The sequence below is a fragment of the Diabrotica undecimpunctata genome, chromosome 7, assembly GCF_040954645.1.
Source record: "Diabrotica undecimpunctata isolate CICGRU chromosome 7, icDiaUnde3, whole genome shotgun sequence".
Taxonomy (NCBI): domain Eukaryota; kingdom Metazoa; phylum Arthropoda; class Insecta; order Coleoptera; family Chrysomelidae; genus Diabrotica; species Diabrotica undecimpunctata.
In genome coordinates this window covers 114,078,767-114,099,078 of record NC_092809.1, presented here as the reverse complement: position 1 = coordinate 114,099,078, position 20,312 = coordinate 114,078,767, and the positions used below count along the sequence as shown (strand labels likewise).

The following is a 20,312-nucleotide window of genomic DNA, read 5'->3' as shown; positions in this document are numbered from 1 at the left end:
TCAGAATCTGACGATCTTGGAACATAAGCTGGATCGTTTATGAAAACTGTGAAATTGAATTCCTCATCTGACGAGTCGCAGCTGTCTTCTGAAAACATTAATTTAAAAATCCACTGATCTACTTAGTTTCTGGTTGGCATTCAATCTGTTAAAACGTTTAATAAAATATTGTAAGCCACAGTATTGGGAACATTAAAATATATATATATATATATATATATATAAATGTAGCTTACCGAAATGTGTGATTCATCAGTTACAAAATATTTACTATATGACGGGTATTTTAGGGGAACTACCCGACGCCATCTGGTGGCCTTCACAGTAAATCATATACAAAAAATCATCGCATTAGATTTGTTTCTATTTGTTTTAACTAATTGTTTTTATTTTAATGTTATTATAATTTGTTTAAACTAAATGTTTATTTCCATTGATGATATTTTTCATTATGTCTACATTACAAGTTCAGTCTGATGATAGAAAAAGCACGAAATATTTATGACTGTTGACCTTTTTACTTCGCGACCTCAGCGATATTTATAATTATTGCTTTGAAACCTGAACGATCTTTTTAAAAACATGAATTAACTTTTTTTAAACAACTCACAACATTTTCTGAAAAACTAGCAGAAATTAAATATTAAAATTAGAAATTTGATTAAAATTTCAACAACAAGCTAGTCAGTTTTGATATTACCAGCCTATTCACTAATGTGTCTTTAAAAAAAAAATCTTAAAAATAATAAGAACCAGAGTAGAGACGAATGATACACTGGGAACAATCGTAAAACTTAATATTTCATCTATAATGTAGCTAATATTACTATGCACTGACTACACCTATTTTTAATTAGACATCGATTTTTATAAACAAGATTTTGGATAAGCCATGTGCTACAGTATTAGAAGATAGATTTATGGAAAATTTTAAGCACATTGTGGTAAAAACATGACCAAAAACCCACAGAATGGTGGAGATATCTAAATGACATGTGTTTCACATTCGTAAAACAATGTTTCGAAAGAAAAGTACTCAGGCGAATCTATGGAGCAGTGATTGACAATAGAGTGTAGAGAAGACGAAATAACTTCGATCTTTATAGATTATACAAAAAACCAGATAGCGTAAAACATATTAAGATTGGACGTCTGAGGTGGATAGAGTATGTAATGCAGATGGAACAAAATGACCCAGCTAGCAAAACGCTCATTGATAGACCCATTGGTCAGAGAAGAACAGGAAGACTCAGAACAAGTTACCTTAATAACATCGATGAAGACATGAGAAATACGAGGAATATGAGCTTGTCGAAATAAGGCGATGGATAAGAACGACTGAAGAGAATAAGTGCTTGGCGAAGAAAGGCGATGATGATGAAAAATAATATTATATTTTTCGCTATATCAAATCTTATATTTTCAACCTCAATATTAATTAAACATTAAACATTTAGTAATTATTCCCACTTTCACTCTAACCCCACTCGTTTTAATAAGCAAAAATAGCGCTCTCTTAGCTATTTGTGTCCGTCAAGAACAGAAGGATTTTCGAAATCTCTCTCTCGACTGCTGACTTGCATAGACAACAGACGCATTGTGTTTAGCTCTCTGATCATAGTGATTGTATCGGAAATATGCTTTTCGCTCCGTTCTCTACTTTTGGTGCTTCCGTAGACAACGGAGATGCTTTTCTCTCCCTGATATTGGTTCCAAAACGGATCAGACGCTGCATTCTTTTAGTCTTATTAGTCGTCTTCTTAGGGGTCCTTTTTCCTTTAATTTTACCTTTCAAAATACATTGGAGTAGCTCATATCTGCCTTGATTTCTCATTATATGTCCCAAGTACTGCAGCTTATGGTCCTTCACGATATTAACCAAATCCGCGGTTGTGTTTATCCTCCTTAGTACTTCTTCATTGGTGACTTTGTCTGACCATGGCATTCTCAGGATCCTTCTGTATAACCATAGCTCAAAAGCCTGAAGTTTTGATAGAGTTTTCGCCTTCGCTTAGTAAAAACCACTAATTACTACGCGATAAAATACTGCAAATATCTCTCGTCTCGACGGGCAATAGACGTGCTCTCTCTCTCACTTAGTGATAGAAATTAGTCAACGGAAACAGTACCTTAAGACACATGGTAAAACCCGCTAATTCGCGAAAGACCAAGACACCAAGAACATGTTTAATATTATATTTATTATTATATCGTTAAAAACTAGTATATATTGATTTTTTATTTTACAGCTCTTAATGAACCTACAATTGACTATGGCTTCCAAAGACTACAAAAACTTATACCCAGACATCCCGGAGATCCGGAAAAATTACCTAAAGTAAGTAAAATAACATACTTTTCAGTTAATGCAGAAGTATATAAATATTAGTGTTTAAGTGTAGAAAAGCCGTTTAGCAATATTAGTAAAACCTGTAATAAACATTTTTCTAAACTTTATAAATTCTACGATTTTTTTTTAAACTACTACTAAAAGGGACTGATTAATAATTGTTTCCTTGTTTTTTCTATTCATCATCATTCTGACTTTACAACTCAGCGTGGGTCCTAGCCTCCTCAAGAATTTCACTCTAGTCGTCCCTATCTATCGCCTTCCTCCGCCAAGCACGTGTTCCCATATTTCGCATGTTTTCATCCATGTTATCAAGGAACCTTGTTATGGATCTTCCTCTTCTTCTGACCAATGGCTCTATCAATTAGTTTTTTTTATAGCTGGGTCATTTTTGTTCCATCCGCATTACATGCCCTATCCACCTCAGACGTTCTATCTTAATATGTTTTACGATGTCTGGTTCCGGGTATATTCTATAAAGTTTGGAGTTGTACTGTCTTCCCCACACTCCATTGTCGATAACTGCTCCATAGATTCGCCTTAGTACTTTTCTTTGGAAACATGCTAACATATTTTCGTTACTTTTTGTTAGAGTCCAGGTCTCTGATAGTCATATGTTAGAACTGGATGTATTATTGTTTTATTGTTTTGTAGACTTTTATTTTTGTATTTCTCTGAGTTATTTGTGGATTTAAGGAGGAGATTGAGTCCAACATAGCATCTGTTGGCCGTGCAAATTCTGCGGTTTATCCTTGTTGTTGTATTATTTTCAGTGTTAAGGAGCGCTCCCAGTTATACAAATTCGTTCATTGCTTCAATGACTTCGTTTTCTGTAACAAGTGATCGTAGGATTTGTGTTTGCGTGTTTATTTTCATATACTTTGATTTGATGGTGTTCATTATTAAACCCATTTTTGTAACTGATTTTTTTAATGCTACATACACCTCACGTACAACGTTTTTTGTTTTTCCTCCAATATTGATATCATCAGCATAGGCAAGGATTTGCACTGATTTAGTATATATTAAACCAATGGTTGTGATTTGTGAGATGCGTATTACTTTTTCCAGAGCCAGATTGAACAGTATACAGAAGAGAGCAAGCAGCCCCTGGCGCAGCTCTTTATTTGCTTTAATAGGTTCAGACAGTTCGTCCTGAATTCGTAATCTACATTCAACTTTTTCAATCGTTAGTTTTGTTAAATATACCAACTGATTTGGTATTCCTAGCTCTTTCATATCTTTAAACATTTCTCTTGTATGCACAGAGTCGTAGTTTTGTAGTCTCTAAATATGTGATGAGTATTTATGTAATATTCCAGTGTTTTTTCTAAAATTTGTTTTAGGGTTGCAATCTGATGAATTGTTGATTTACCACTTCTTAAACCAGCCTGGTATCTTTCTACTATCAGTTCTGTTTTAAAAAACATTTTATATGCTGCATTTAGAAGCGTAATTCCTGTGTGGTTAGAGCATTAAAAGATCCATTGGGGAGGGATGCATCAATATTCCAATCATTGGGGAGGGATTTTTGTGTTAATACTTCGTTTATAAGCTGCTGTAATGCCATTGTGGTATCTTGGTAACCTTCTTTATATAGTTCAGCTGGGAGATTATCTATTTCGGGTGATTTGTTTCCCCCTAGTTTTTTAACTGCATCTTTAACTTCAAGAATCGTTGGTGGTTCCTTTTTCCTCATCTCTTCCCCTTACCTCATCTCTTCCGTCTTTCATGTTTTCTTCTTCTTCGTCTATATTAAGTGCCTGGTTAAAATATTCTACAATCTATTCAATACATCTTTCCTTGTTGTTAATAGGTCGTCATTCTGACTTCTGCATTGTCTTGTGGTGGCCTTGAATTATATTCTGTTGATGTTAACTTTCTTATAGAATGCTTTGAATTTTCATATCTGTTGAGATTTTTCATATATTTAAGTTCCTATTGAAGTGGTTTCTTTTTTCCTTTGGTGTATCCTCTTTTCTTCTCTTCTTTTAGTCTTTCTTACATTACTCCTTAGACATTTCTCCCCAATCATTAAAAAATTTTCTTGTGGTTTATGTAAAAGTTTTTAAGTTTCATCTTTCTATAGCTGTTTAACTAATTTTTCCCGTTATTAAAATTTATTTCTTTAATAATAACTTTTTCCCTAGTACTTTCCCTTCCTGACTTTGTTAATTACATTTCTTAATTGCTTAAGATATATCCATTTTCTATTGTATTTTGTTTTCTATATAGAAATTACAATTTCTATCAATATAAGACCAATATAAGACCAATATAAGACCATATATGTACCATTAGCGACAAAAAAAAGTATATCACAGATTAGCCTCCTTATTAGTCTTTAAACCTGATTTACTTATTCTGTTTGGTGATACAAAAACCCATTTTCTCTTTTTATTATCAACACATCACACTTATATGTTGTGACCTTTTCAATTTATTTTCATTTACAGATTATGCTACATTCCATAATGTGTCCTGTTTCTTTTCGAATCTTTAAGCTTACATGTCAATATTTGCTGCTTCTATTTTTATTTGATCCCTTTTTTGTTGCATATACTAATATGTCTTTTAATGAATGTAAAATATGTATTTTCTTTTGTTGTAGGAAATCATCCTCAAGAGAGCAGCAGACTTAGCGGAGGCGCTTTACTCCATGCCTCGAAACAATCAATTATCATTGTCGGCGCCGCGGTCTCCCACCATGGGTAACAACGGTATGACATCCACATTCAATGCGTATACGGGTCAACTGGCTGTCAGCGTTCAAGACAACGGAAACGGTCAGTGGACAGAAGGTGCTTGTCCTTCCTTGCTTCAGATTTTTGCTTAGTAGATGCTAGAGTAAGATTTATTGTTGAAAGTATATTACAAAACCATTAAGATTAATAAATTAGTAGAGAAAAATAATTTTAAAAATGATCTAGGATGAACCATAGATCCATTTTTTATTAAACATTTTAGATTTTTTATACAAATATTTACACAGTTTAGATTACATGTTTATATATTTTATACTTGCTTTTTTGAGAGCACTATGTTTAAATGCAGCTCAACAATAAACATTATAAATAGGTACTTAGGAAAGCTGGATTTTGAAAGTCGGTATCTTTGTTTATTTAGGCGTGTTCAATGATAAATAAATTGAAAAGTTACTAGGATTAAGAATAATTAAAACAAACTATTGGGACAGAATTGGTACAAGTTAGTGCAGAATAGAGAAGCCTGGAGAGCAATGAGAGAGGCCTATATCAAAAAGATAGAAAATAGATGAAGAAGAGAAAACGAAAAAAAAAAATAAACAATTATGCAGGCTGATTGCAGAGTTGTAGTAACATCCAAGAAATTGGTAAATTCTGTTGAAATAAAAGGTTATACAATTAAGGCCTAATTTAATGAGTTTAACGGTGCATGAAAATAGAGTAGGAATGAAAAAGATGCATAAATGAATAAATTTACAATCTATATAAACCGTCAGAACAAATATCTAAAACAATGCGAAGGGAAGAGTGAATAATAATTAAATGGATATCATTACAAAAATGAAACACGAAAGAAAATAAAAAAATTATATAAGAGGAAGTTAATATCATGAACAGAAGCTAAAGAATCGAAAAGACAGATGATTAATAGAGAAAAATAAGGAAATACTAGGAAGGGTTGTCTGATAAGTAACATTCTTTGAAAAAAAACATGTTTTCCAGACAATTCTTTTATTTTATTAGATAATATAGTCCCGTTTTTTCAGCGATTCTTCTCGTTTGAGCTAAATCAGAAGAATAGACTGATCCTTCTGAGATTAATCTTCTTTTAAGATCGATTTTTCTTCTTTTAAAATTGCAGTGCCCTAATCAGCGAAGGACGTTACTTATCAGAGCACCAGATATCACACATTGTAGTTTGTAAGCCTGCATGGCTCAAAAACAATTTAAATCTATACATACTGTCTTTTTTAATATTATTTTGGTTAAATGCTTCATATTTCATTTTTTTATTTTATCATATCATTTCATAACCTTATTGATTCCCACTGCAACACATCTGTCTAACTTTTCCCATTTAGATCTAAAATTTTTGACCAACAAGTCCTGATGGTAATAGGAAAGAAGTAGAGACGAAATCATTAATTAATAATTTAACATGATACAAAAACAATTTATAATAAGATTTTGATTATTGTTTAAATTATTGAAAACTTTTTCCAACACTTCTTTAGTGAGAGGCAGGTACCAAAGGAATAATGAGTATAGATCATAAAGAGAACATAAAGATTAAACTTTACAAAATGTTACAAAAACGTTAATTTTACTGACGAATACTCATTTAGTTTTAACAGTGAACGCAACCTTCAAACCTATATTGGTGCACAGAAAATTAACACAAACATTCACAGAAAGTAAATGTTTAGACAAGAACACTTGTATGTTTGATATAATTTAAAATTGAGCTAACATAGGCTCTTTTTTTGCCACCGCGGAAAATTTGTTTGCTTAAAATAGATTTCTTTTGGTACATGTTACTTATTAAGCTATGCACAATTAAACTTTTTAAAACAAACAATAGGTAGTTTATAAGGAATTTCGTTGTTGTTTTTTTGAGAAAACAAGAAAACATTCTTTTATATATTTACATTTCGGCCTTCGAAATGTGGATCTATAGAAAAATTTTCTGAATACCTCACACAATGAACAAAAATAAATATACAATGGAAACTTGCGTTTACAGTAAAAAACAAAAACAAAAGACTACCTCAGTCATGTTATGAGACACAGTAAATACTGCACTCCAAACACACTATTTGAGGAAAAGTGCACGTTAATAGCCGTTTACTTTACGTATCCAGTTTGAAGTATTAAATCTTCTTAAATTCAATGCAGCAAAGAGCAATCTGAACGATCGTGTCAGTTGCGTACAGCATATCGTGTTAGGTGTAACTTTTCTCTAATAAAGGACTAGGTAAATATGTTATACCTTGTACCGCATCACATTAATACAGAATATTGGAATCAGCAGGCAACAGACCATATTTCGCCATATTGGTTTTATACTTTAACATTCCAACTCGTAGACGATAGAGAGTCCGCCGCACAGGATAAGGAAGATAGCTACCAAACAAAATTTACTCCTGAGGATTCAGATGATACGGACCGTTCTACTTCGTCCATTCTGAGCTTTTTCCATTTGGCAAGACCAGTTCTTTCTGGTGTATTTTGCAGATGTGTTGATCCGACCAGAAATCTTTTCCTCAATTTGAGTCTTTGTAAGATAGACTCGTAATCCTCGAGTAAATGTCGTGAATTTAGAGTTTGTTTTGTTTCACATCTCTAGCTACTTCTCTTCTTATATCAAGTGGAGTGATACCTACGATAGGATAGAGTTTATGTATGGGTGTTGGTCTGAAACACTCACTGATGATTCTTACCTATGTTACGAAGGTGGAAAATGTACACCCAATTTTTCCGGAGTTTGGTTTAAAACAGTTTGATTCGTAGTATGTGGTCTTTGTGGTCTTTGTGTTTAAGGCTTCAGTTAGTGTTGTCTTGACTTTGGCAAAAGTTTTTACTGGGTCATCTGTATTTATTAACTTCCTATCTAATATGAGGTGGTCGTTTGTGTAAATATTATACAGTATAGGTGCCACTACGTTGCCCTGAGCGATACTTTTCTTCTGTGTTATCCATCCACTATTCTTACCATTGAGAGATACAAAAAATCTTATATTTTGCAGAAAGACGCAAATAATATAAGTAAGTTTACTGTCTAATGTGATGTCATATAGTTTTTGGAGAAATCTCTTCTGATTAACGGTATCGTAATCGACAGTGAGATCTACAAATACCGCCCCCTATAGCAGGCAATTCTATTGAGGATCATGCGTTCAAGTAATTTGAATAGGCCACAGAGCAAATAAATTAGTCAATATATTTTGGAGTCACAAGACTAAGACGACCTCAGCTACATGATGAAGAAACTACAAGAAGAATATACCAAGACTGGCCTAGATATTAACCTCGCGAAAACAGAGTACCTATCTACAGGTGAAGAAGACATAGAAGATCTACAGATTGATGACAACGTAACAATCAAAGGAAAGGATAAATTTAAATACTTATGGTTTATAATCACGAAAAAGGCAACAACAGAGGAAGAAATTACACAAAGATTAGGACAAACAAGAACAGCAATCCGACAACTTAACTCAGTATGGTGGGATAGACACCTAAATATGAAGACAAAAACACAGATTTATAAAACATTAGTGCGAAGTATTATGACATATGGGGCTGAAAATTGGATCATATACAAGAAAAACAGCAGTAAGATAGTAGCAACAGAGATGGAATGCCTGCGAAGATGCTGCAGAGTAACAAGAATGGATAGGAAAAGTAATGACGAAATAAAGCAAAGAACATCAATAGAAACAGACATACTAACATATATAGAACAAAAAAGACTAAAGTGGTATGGACATGTAAGAAGAACTAGTGACAGCAGATGGATAAAGAGAATAACTAAATGGAGCCCCATAGAAAGGAGGAAAAGATGACGACCCCGAAAATTCTGGAGGAACGAAGTAGACGACGCCATGAGTAAGAGAGGCCTAAACGATGGACAATGGGATAACAGAAAGAGATGGAAACGGTTAAGCAAGGGAAGGTAGTGAATATTGTAAAATCCTTGAATATATATCTTTCTTTCTTTCTCCCCTTCCTTTTACCCTAACAGGGTGTCGGATTTGGGCTAGCTATTTTAATTTCCATTTACCCACCTCTTCCATTCTTTTCTGTTTCCTGCCATTATTTTCAATTCCTCGAGTGATTTTTGTTTAAGTTTTCCCGCCTCTACTACTTGCTGTATCCATTTTTTTCTTGGTCTGCCTCTTTTTCTTTTTCCGATGTTTTTTGCTTCATAAATTTTTCTTGTTATTCTATTGGATTGCATCCTCATCAGATGCCCATACCAGTTCATTTGTCTCTTTGCTATTTTGTTCATTATCGGTTCCTGGTTGGCCATTCTCCTAATAGTCTCCTAATTGAATTGAATCCCAATTAAACTAATGATCATAAAGTATGGCAATGGCATAATATGTTAATTACAACCTGCAGGGCCTGATGTGATCTCCCTTTGGGGAGGTACTGGGTTCTCGGGATAAAAGCAAGTTTCATATTGAATATATATATATATATATATATATATATATATATATATATATATATATATATATATATATATATATATATATATATATATGTATATATAAATATATATATATATATATATAAATATATATATATATATATATATATATATAAATATATATATATATATATATATATATATATATATATATATATATATATATATATATATATATATTGGAGTCGTAGGGATCTTGTTCAGGTGTAAGCAAGGCAATGACTTTGGCTTGTCTACAGACTTTTGCTGTCTGCATAGTTTCAACACAGCTGTTCAATATTTGGAAGAGCCATTGGTACTTTTAGATTACTTTTTACTTAACTTTTTGTGGAACTTAGATCTATTTATTTTGCGGTGCCATACCCCCTTTAAGAGTAAACCATTTTCTGGAATATTTGTGTTTTATAACAAGTATACATACGGAACCAACAGTTTACTGTCGAGTCCTAATGACTTAGTATAGGTTAGATGTACCAGTTCAAATACTGTCTAAATATTTTTGGATTCCTATTAGGAGTGGTAATTGAATCCAAGTTGATTCGAAACCGGGAGCGGGTACGGCTTATGTTGTAACCGTTGTAGTGGAAATTAATAAGATATTTAACAAATAATATTAAAACTATAGTAAAATAATACAGTGAATCTTATAGTACAACGTATAAAAATGTCTATAAAAAAATGTGAAGAGCCCAATACATTATTTATGTTGTTAAGTCCTTACTTTAGGCAAACTATTTTCTTGCTATCCTATAAACATAATATTGAATTATGAAATATTACTGTAGTGATTTTGATCTATTTTAGTAAATATTTGACTCCCATAAACCGTGTTTCCTTTTTTTCTGATCTCTGTCCAAAATTTTTATACTTTCCCATTACCAAAACAAAATTGTAATAGTCTGTATGGATAAGAATAAATACTAGGAATGATGGAAAAGTAAACAAGCTGCAATTAACGAATACATTATTTAAAAATAAAAAAGAGAAGACAAAGATAACAAGGAATAAAATTGATTACATATTGTATCGAAGCAGAGGACGACCACCGACTAGATGGACGGATGATATCAAGCGCATCAGCACAAAACTGGATGCAAGAAGCTCAAGATAGAAATAGGTGAAATTTTTTACGGGAGGCCTACGTTCAGCAGTGAACAAATATAGGCTAATTGATGATGAGTAGGCACTAAACAAATAAATAGACAATCAAACCTGAATGTCATTACTCCGAATCTAACAAACATAATATCGGTAGCAGAACAATTAATTAAACCCAAATAAAAAAAGTCTACAAACGATTGAACTAAAGAAAATTAACAAAACTATTAATAAAAGCTCCAGAGAAGATATAAGGAAAATAACAAAGTTAAATAAAACTCTGCAAAAGAAGAGATGACTTGGGGATTCATCATCAATCTGGCTTTATAACCCTGAGTGGTTCGTAGCCTTTTTAAGGATTTCTATACAGTCAGTCGTCCCTATCACCTTCCCCGCCAAGCACGAATTCCCATATTTCTCATGCTTTCATAGATGTTATTAAGGAACCTTGTTCTGGGTTTTCTTATTTTTTTCTGACCAATAATGGCCTACCAAGGAGCGTTTTTCTAGCTGGGTCATTTTGTTTCATCCGCATTACGTGCTCGATTCACCTCAGACGTGCTATCTTAATATATTATACGATGTCTGGTTCCAGGTATTTTCTATAAACTTTAAAGTTATATCGTCTTCTTCACTCTTTATTCTCATTCACTGCTCCATAGATTTTCTTTAGTCCCATGGTCCCAAGATTGATATTGTCAGCAAAATTCAGCTTGTTCGTATGCTTTTTAGAGGTTCAGTAGCATTTTCGTCTCTGACGACCGAAGTATTATGCCATATTCAAGTGTTTCTTGTAAAATTTTTCTCGGGATTGCAGTCTGATAATTTGTCGATTTACGACCTCTAAAACCAATCTGGTATTTTCTTATTATTCTTTATGCATATTTGTATAATGGAGAATATTTTGTACGCCACATTTAGAAGTTTTTTAATATTCCAATCACCGGGGAGGAATTTCTGTGTACATATTTATTTTTTGAGTTACCATTATGGTATCGTATACACTTTCTTCATATAGCTCAGCTAGAAAATTATTTATTCCTGGTGTTTTTTTGGAGATTGGTAGAGTAAAATAGGTAAAAGAACACATCGAATAAAAAAACTAGTTAGTGTTAGAAGATATACCTAAAGTAATTAAGAAAGGGCTAAGAAGCATGCAAAATAATAATGCTCCAGGGGAAGATAGAATTGGAAATGACCATGTATGAACTAAGAAACACAGTAAAACTTTTTGAAATAATTTTTAATTATGAAATCCAACGAATTGTTGGTCCCAAATTAACGTAAATAAAAACCACCAGAAAAGAAACGCCATGTTTTTCGTACAGTTTTGATCAATGACTTATAGTATATATAATACGTCATACATCATTGGTATAAATCAACAATGATTGAGAGCTTAATATCGGAAAATGTAGACGCATATGCGTCTATATTCGTTGGTATTAATAGAAATAAAATATTGTAGATATACCATAAAATTGTTTATAAAGAAATAAAGGATTTAAGAAAAATTTATAAAATAGTATGCTATCTCTAAATGATTTATAGCCTGTATTATTCTTACATACTTCATGAAGACTTTGTTGTTCAATTTCGTACAGACATCATAATAAGTATTTAATAAATTAATTGATTTGCGAGTTGAGGTACTTTTTTCTTTATTTTCGTATTTCTTTTTTTCAATAACTAGACTTTGTTTCTTATTTTTTATTTTAATTATGTGTTTACATGAACTTTATTGTTATTTGTATTACTAACCTAAGCTGTTTGTTTACAAAAACTGTACGACAAAAATGGTTGAAACTATTTTGTGATGGAAATACCTATATCTGGTATTAGACGTATAACAGATATGCGGGCAGAGAAGTTGGTATACAGGTTGTAGCCAGAAAATTCGTTTCAGTCGCGACACTTTAGGATTTAGCAAATAATATGATGGTATAAATTGATCAAAACATGATGTCAGGCCAGAAAAGTGCATCAATTATAATATTATGCAGGGCATAGTCAGAAAAATCTTGTAATTTGCGGCTGTACCTTGTGTTTAGTAATTTTACCTTCTTTTTCACTTGTGTTGTGTTGATTGTTACAAAGCATCTGGACATATTGCGTTCTATGCTATTTTTAAAAAATCAGAAATAAAACTATTTCATTGCTAAATACTTTCATTGCTATATATCTACTATACTACATAAGATATCTAAAGAAAACTAAATCGACTACTTTTATAAATATAGATATGTAAAAATCATATTTATTACTTTTAGTTGTGGTATTACTGTATTACTGACAGTAGATTTCTTACCCTAGGGTTTTTCTTTTAGAAGACTACGGGGGGCGGACACAAAGTAGTAGCGTATCACCGCGCGGTGGTGGCTACTGCTCCAATGCATCAACACCTCATTCTTCAAATGGAGGCGGTTCATACACAGGTGGAGGTGGAGGAAGCAACATTAACGGAGGTTACGGAGGAACAACACCTACAAGTACCACTTCACAACTCTCCAACATGCTGCCAGGATCTCCTTCAGCTGGAATATTTAACACCACACCAAGTATGCATTATTTACAATAATTATTTTAACCCTTTATACTTTACTTATGGATATTTTTATTTTTATTTTCTTTTAGTTCCTTCAGAAGCACCTAATTATAATTTTGGTTGTTACTACATCAAACACGAGCACACGAATAATGAAAAAAGCGCTTTTGCCCCAGTAGTTAGAGGGGGTGAAACACCCCCCACTCCTGCTCCTGCTCTATTTCATCATCAGCCTATGTCTGGTTGGCACCATTTGGCTGTACAATGTTAGTATAATTTAATTGCGTGGTTTTAAGGTGTGGTTTTTTCTTGTGTATTTTTCCGTAGTATTTCTGATTTTTTTGTGGTGAAAATATTATATAAAGTAGTTTCTTTTCAAATTATTACGATATTTTGGTAATCTTGACATAAAACTAAAGTCAGTGAAGGAATTGCACAGAGTAATAAATCAGTCACATGAAGTAATTTATATATTTATATAAAAGAACATGTTGGTCTTACGGCGTGCAGTGATGCCGCTCATATCAGCACATAGGTGTGTGGTAGTTTGGCGATAACTGAGAAATCAAGACCGTACGCGCTTCGTTTCAAAAATCTTTACTTACTAATTTAACTGAGTTAAATAATAGAATAAACAAACAAAAACAAATTAATTGTATAAAAAATGCCTGTATATATAAAATATCTTCTTCTTAGTCGTTAACCTGATGCAGGTATCGTGATATCATGAAGCTATTAGCTAAATTTCCCAATGTTCCTCCACGTTTTTCTATCTTCTGCCATTCTAGCACATTCTGACAATGGAGCGCCAATAAAATATTTAATGCCTCGTAAATACTTACATACATATATACAAAAAAAATGCAAGTAGTTTACCCTATACGACACGATAAATATATATATATATATATATATATATATATATATATATATATATATATATATATACAAATACACAAGAAGATGATAACTAAAATATACTGTATGACTTCTTCTTCTTCTTCTTCAGCCTTCATTTATCTATTGTTGGACATAGGCCTCCTCCAATTGCTTCCACGCTTCCCTATCTTTTACAATTCTCATCCACTGCTTTCCAGCTACAGCTGTTCATATATGTTAGCTTTTTGTTTCTCGAGGTCTTCAGAATGTCACTTTATGAGACCATCTGTTGGTGTCTTGTCTTGCTACATGTGCTACCCATTGCCATCTCAATGTCGCTATTTTCCCATGATGTCGGTTACTTTAGTTCTTCGACGTATTTCGGTGTTAGGAATTTTGTCTCTGAGGCTTATATTTAACATGGCCCGTTGAGTTACTCTTAATTGTTCAGCCATTTTTCTTGTTATTGCCATAGTTTCAAATCCATAAATTGCAACGGGTAGTATACAAGTGTCATAGGTTTTTCGTTTTAAGTGTATTGGGATTTTTCTGTCTTTTAAAATGAAGCTTAACTTACCAAAAGGAGCCCATGATAATTGTGTCCTTCTTTTAATTTCTAAGGTTTGATTTTCCATACGTTTCTATGATACTGTATGTACAGTAATACAAAAACAAATTCGTATTAAATCTGAGATATTTCTAGTTAATTTATACTAATCTCAATCCATATCTAAATCGCCCTTATTCTCTGAATCATCTTCTTCTATATTAATTATCATCGGGTCAATATCTTCCTGAGAATTATCCACCGCTAGCATATTTTCTTCTACTTTCTTGAAGTGGTTAACATAACTATGCCACTGCGCTTTAAATACGCGTTGATAATCTTCTTTTGTTAACCGTTTTACCGTTTTTTCTTTACAATCGACGTTTTTTGAAGCCAAATACCTTTTCACTTGAGTCCACACCATCTCAATCGGGTTCAGCTCGCAATGATAAGGCGGCAGTCTCAAAATCCTTACACCATATTTTTTCGCAATTGTTTCAATTTCGCAATTGTGTGGAAGTACCTGCACAGTACAGAAACCTTGCGTATGTTTGGGATAGTTAATTATGATTTATTACTCTGCGTAAGGATGCAATCGTTTTTATAATTTATAAATTAAAATAAACAAACATTACTTTACTATTTTCTTGTATGCATTGAAATAATTTAATAACAGTGAACTCATAATTACCAATTGCTTATACGTCAAGCATATTACTTTTTCATGAAAACATTAAATATTTCAATTAGTGTTTGTCTATTTTATTATTATTTATTGTGAAATAACTTTTTTTTTAATTTTGTATTATTAAAGTAGAATTTTATAATAATCCAGATTTTTTTTTCTTCTGGTAATACAGAGCGTTTCAAAAAGGTATGTCATAAATTAAATCACGCATTCCGGGGACAAAAATAAATTGATTGAATCCAACTTACCTTAGTACAAAAGTGTACACAAAAAAAGTTACAGCGCTTTGAAGTTACAAAATAAAAATTGTTTTTTTTTGCATTATCTCCTAAACTACTTGACATTTTGTAATAAAAATGGAAAGCTTACTTTCTTGTTCTGAAAGCATTTTTCATACAAAATAAACAACAAAATCTAAGCGCACAGAAAAATTTTAAGTGGGGTGTGCATCTCTAAATCCCCCCAAACTTTTGAGTACGTTCAAATCAAATGAATTTTGTGACATCATTAGTTTAACACATTATTCTTAAAACTTTTTTGTCTCTTATCACTTTTTTGAAAAACTAGTTTTGTCCTAGTTGGCCACAAAATTACAATTAGTTTATACGGATACAATAATTACAAACAGTTCCATCAATAATAGTCAATAATTTGAAGCTATCATTTATTGTGTGAATAAGATTAATATTAAAAATTTTTATATTACAATGACCTACACATTTCAGGAAATGGCAGATATGCATTTAACTTTGGGTAAGTTGGATCAGATTAAATTATGATTTCAATAAACTATCGGGAATATCGTAGGTGAATGTCAAAGACATTTTAGAAATCATTGAAGAAGTCCCTGGAACAAGTACAAGGGTAATAGCTGCTCAACTAAATGTTCCTCACGTAAGGGTTTGGAGGCGTTTTAAAGATCAGCTGCTTAAACCCTATCACTTTACAACGGTTCAAGAGTTATTGGTTGAAGATTAACCTAAAAGGATTGGATTTTGCGATTGGTTGTTAATGGAAAACACTCGAAATGTTCATTTTATTGGAAATATTTTGTTTACCGACAAGGCTACCTTCAGTAAAAATGAAAGAATAAACCATCATAACGTGCACATTTGGGCCGACAAAAATCCTCACGCCAAAAAAATGACTCATCACTGAAGGACTTTTAAAGATAATGTTTGGGCAGGAATTGTGCATAACAATCTAATAGGCCCAGTATTTCTTCCCAATAATTTAAATGGTGGTAATTATTTGCAGTTCTTGGCAAACGATTTACAAGAGTATTTGGAAGAAATGAATATTGCAATAAGGCAAAATATGTGGTTTCTACAAGACGACCGCATTACAGTAATGAAATCCGGGAATACCTTTCCAGGCAGTATCCTGGTCGGTGGATTGAAAGGGGTCGTCACGTACCTATTTTTGGCCACCCAGATGTCCAGGTCTTAACCCCATGGACTTTTGCTTTTGGGGGTTTATGAAAGAGAAAGTGTATTCTGTAACAATAGAGGACGAACAACAATTAAGGGCTAGAATAATTGAAGCTGCAAATCAATTTCGTCAGAAAAATATGATTTTTCAGCGCATTCGGCTTTCCTTATTAAAACGATAACAAATGTGTATTGAAGAAAATGGGGGTCATTTTGAATATTTATTGTAATATCATATTTATAGAGGTTATAGATATTTTGTGTACTTTTTAATTCATTTAAGCCATTTCTTTAGTTGCACGTAATTTCTTAAAAATTAATGAAAAGGGCCGTAACTCAATAAAAACTGTTTTTTGAAAAAAGTGATAGGAGGCAAGAAAAATTTAAAAATAATGTGTTAAACTAATGATACCACAAAATTCATTTGATGTGTTTAGATTTTGTTGTTTCTTTTGTATGAAAAACGCTTCCAGAACAAGAAAGTAACGGGTCCATTTTTATTACAAAATGTCAAGTAGTTTAGGAGATAATGCAAAAAAATAATTTTTATTCTGTAACTTCAAAGGGCTGTAACTTTTTTGTGTACACTTTTGTACTAAGGTAAATTGGATTTAATCAATTTATTTTTGTCCCCGGAATGTGTGATTTAATTTATGACATACCTTTTTGAAACACCCTGTATATTTGTCTATAAAAGTACTCTTAAATACTCCGCTAGTTGTTGAAATAAGGAATTAGTAGCTATATCATCTTATTATTTTGTGGTTTATCACGTGTGGCATAATTAGATGAAACAAAAATATTCTATTTGATCATTTTAAAATTAATCAAAATTTATTTCTATTTCAGGAATGAGTTTAGTCTCGTCGCCATTCGCCTCAATGAACCCCTTCGCTCTTCCGACATGCAACTCGCAAAGCTACGGCTCCTCGACAGCACTCGTGGGCTCGAGCAAGTAGCCCGAGGTATGTCCTGCCAGTCCCAACACCCCCCATAGTAACGTTTCGTCTCCCCATGACGTAGCCAGTGCAATGTACTCCGCATAACGCGTACCAAAGACTTTAGTTGTAGATGTCAACGAAAAATTGAATATTGGTAGAGGATTGGTTGGTATTTTTGGGTTGAACTTTTTTGATATATAATTCATATCTAACTGCCTCGCCTTTCTTTTTATGATAATACTGTTACACATTTTTTATTGCGATATACTATTTATATCAGCATATTTTGTCTTGTAGCCATTGACTTAATTGTTAAAAAATACCGCTTAATATATTTAAATATTTTTTTATTTTTATTGAAACTTTTACTAGCTAATTATAAAAGAATCGTCTTAATTGGCTAATGACGACATAATTGCCAAACTTATAAAAACCATGAAAACTCCATGAAACAAACATAATATACCTAAAAGTTGGAAAAAAGGATGGATTATACCGATTCATAAAAAGGGGATAAGGCAGACTACCACTGCATCTCAGTTACAAGCACTCCCAGTAATTATATGTAAAAGTTGTTGAAACCCTAGTCGAAAATGACTACGAACCACTGGAGCTGGAACAGCAAGGATAGTGTCGAGTTCGATGATCTTGCATCGACCATTAACGAGTAAACACTTTAGCTAAACCAACTCATCTATTATTTGTGGACTTGACAAGGAAGTGAGTGAAGGAATACAGTGAAAACTGTGGAAATCCTTGTATATATATACAAAATATTATGATACAAGACACCTATGTAGACTATGGCAAGTATCGAAGAGTTCATCTATTAATATTACACTTGTGAAAGCAATAGAACGATTCTACAATAATCGTCATTCAAAAATTAAGATTAACAACAGTTATCGGAGAAATTATGATAAAAAGGTGATCAAGCAAGACTAAAAACTATCTTCAACATTATTTAAAATCTACCTGAATGATGCACTGAAATGAAGGAGATCTTGTTCTTTACGCTTTATTTCACATATGACTAAGTAGTCATCGCACAAGACTAGGAAGATCTACCAGGATTACAAAGCGAATAATACAGGACCACGAGCGATGGGGTCTAAATGGAAATTCAACAAAAACGACATATTCATAGGAGAAGTTCCGAATATTTATGGCCAAAGATGGAAAGAAATAAACACACTGAACACGGAATATTGTAGATGATTGACGTGTTTGTGTTTGTCTAATACTATCTTCTTCAGACACATTCTCCTCGGGTTGGATTTCCAACATAACTTTAAGCTTATTAAAATTCTTTAAAAACTCTTCAGCTGTTACTTAATTACTCCCTCAAATTTTTCAGTTATTTTGCGTTTTCAAAACTCAGTCAAACCTAATACATAATATCTTTCTCCTTGTTTTTTCTTCGTCTTCTTATGCCATACGCTTAGCAGTATGTTAGCGTTTCAGTTGCTGGCTAAAACAACTATTCTTAGGATTCTTTCCTCAGCTAGAAGGAAAATGAACCCAGAATCTTCAAGATCACACGAGTTTGGTATGTTTTTAAGTCAAAAATGTAACTTTTTTCCCGGATCTCTTTTTCCCTTTAATCTTGCACGGGAGTATAAGTTTTAAGAGAGGGTACCTTTATTTACACCAGACGTGTCTCAAATAGTAAACCTTGCGCTGTTTTTCCATGCTCAACAGTTCTCGGCCTACCCCAGCCCGTCCTAATTCGGTTCGTCCACAATATTAGACCATACATAATACTTAACCACAACAAGTCTGGGATTTAAAGACACTTCTGACCGAATAGTTCGTCAACCAACACGTTGGACTCACGATCTAAAACGTTGTCATAGGAATTGGATGCAAGAGGCACAAGATCGAAATAGATGGAAAATTATGAGAGAGATCTATGTCCAGTAGTGGATAAGCGAAGATTGAATGATGATGATGACCGAATGAGGTATTTCTTTAATTTAACAAAAGCTTTCTTAGCTATAGCTGCTCTATTTTTAATTTTCTCATCACAATCCCACTTGCTTGATAGAGTGGATCCAAGATACTTAATTTTCTTAAAATTTGTTTATCGTCAATAAAAAGGTATGCCTGGTCATATTAGTGATGTCTGATGATTATTAAAACCATGTATGAAACCATCAGATGTAGATAGTTTTCAGCAATGTATTTCCGACATACTTAGTAGTCCTGAAACAGAAAATAATATAAACGACTTAAATAATAAATTAACAAATGCCATACTGGAAATTTAGAACTCAAAAATAAGAGGAAAAGATTAGCCAAAATACCAGGCAACTAATGCAGAAAAAAAAGAGAAATAAGAAACGAGACGGAAAATTAAGACAAGGAACTACAAAAATTAAATATAGAAATATAAAAAGCTGTTGGACAAGACACTCGAGAATGCAACCAAGAACAAATCTAATATACCACTGAGAACAATAGAAGTATAAAAGTATTGACAAAAAGACTAAGAACGGGGACGAGGCAGATACAAAGATTAAAGATAGAAATGGTCATCTTACAACCAACAGAAAATTGAAAAAATAATTGAAAACTTCTACAAATTGCTATGCACAAGCCAACACAAAGCAAAGAGCAGAGAAGATCAAGTAC

At 32.7% G+C, this 20,312-nt stretch overlaps 1 protein-coding gene across 3 annotated transcripts in view; it reads left to right on the top strand.

The window, feature by feature from the left end:
* The window catches only part of kn (EBF transcription factor knot), a 379,602-nt gene extending 360,929 nt beyond the window's left edge, over window positions 1–18,673 (top strand). Inside the window, exons 12-16 of one of the 3 annotated variants that reach the window (XM_072538019.1) lie at window positions 2,250–2,338; window positions 4,962–5,151; window positions 12,976–13,206; window positions 13,283–13,459; window positions 17,587–18,673. In XM_072538019.1, coding sequence (XP_072394120.1) covers window positions 2,250–2,338; window positions 4,962–5,151; window positions 12,976–13,206; window positions 13,283–13,459; window positions 17,587–17,588 — 689 coding nt within the window. In that variant the 3' untranslated portion in view covers window positions 17,589–18,673. The remainder of the gene's footprint in view (window positions 1–2,249; window positions 2,339–4,961; window positions 5,152–12,975; window positions 13,207–13,282; window positions 13,460–17,586) is intronic. The other 2 variants (XM_072538018.1, XM_072538021.1) reach the window with 2 other exon arrangements.
* Window positions 18,674–20,312: the final 1,639 nt, after the last annotated feature.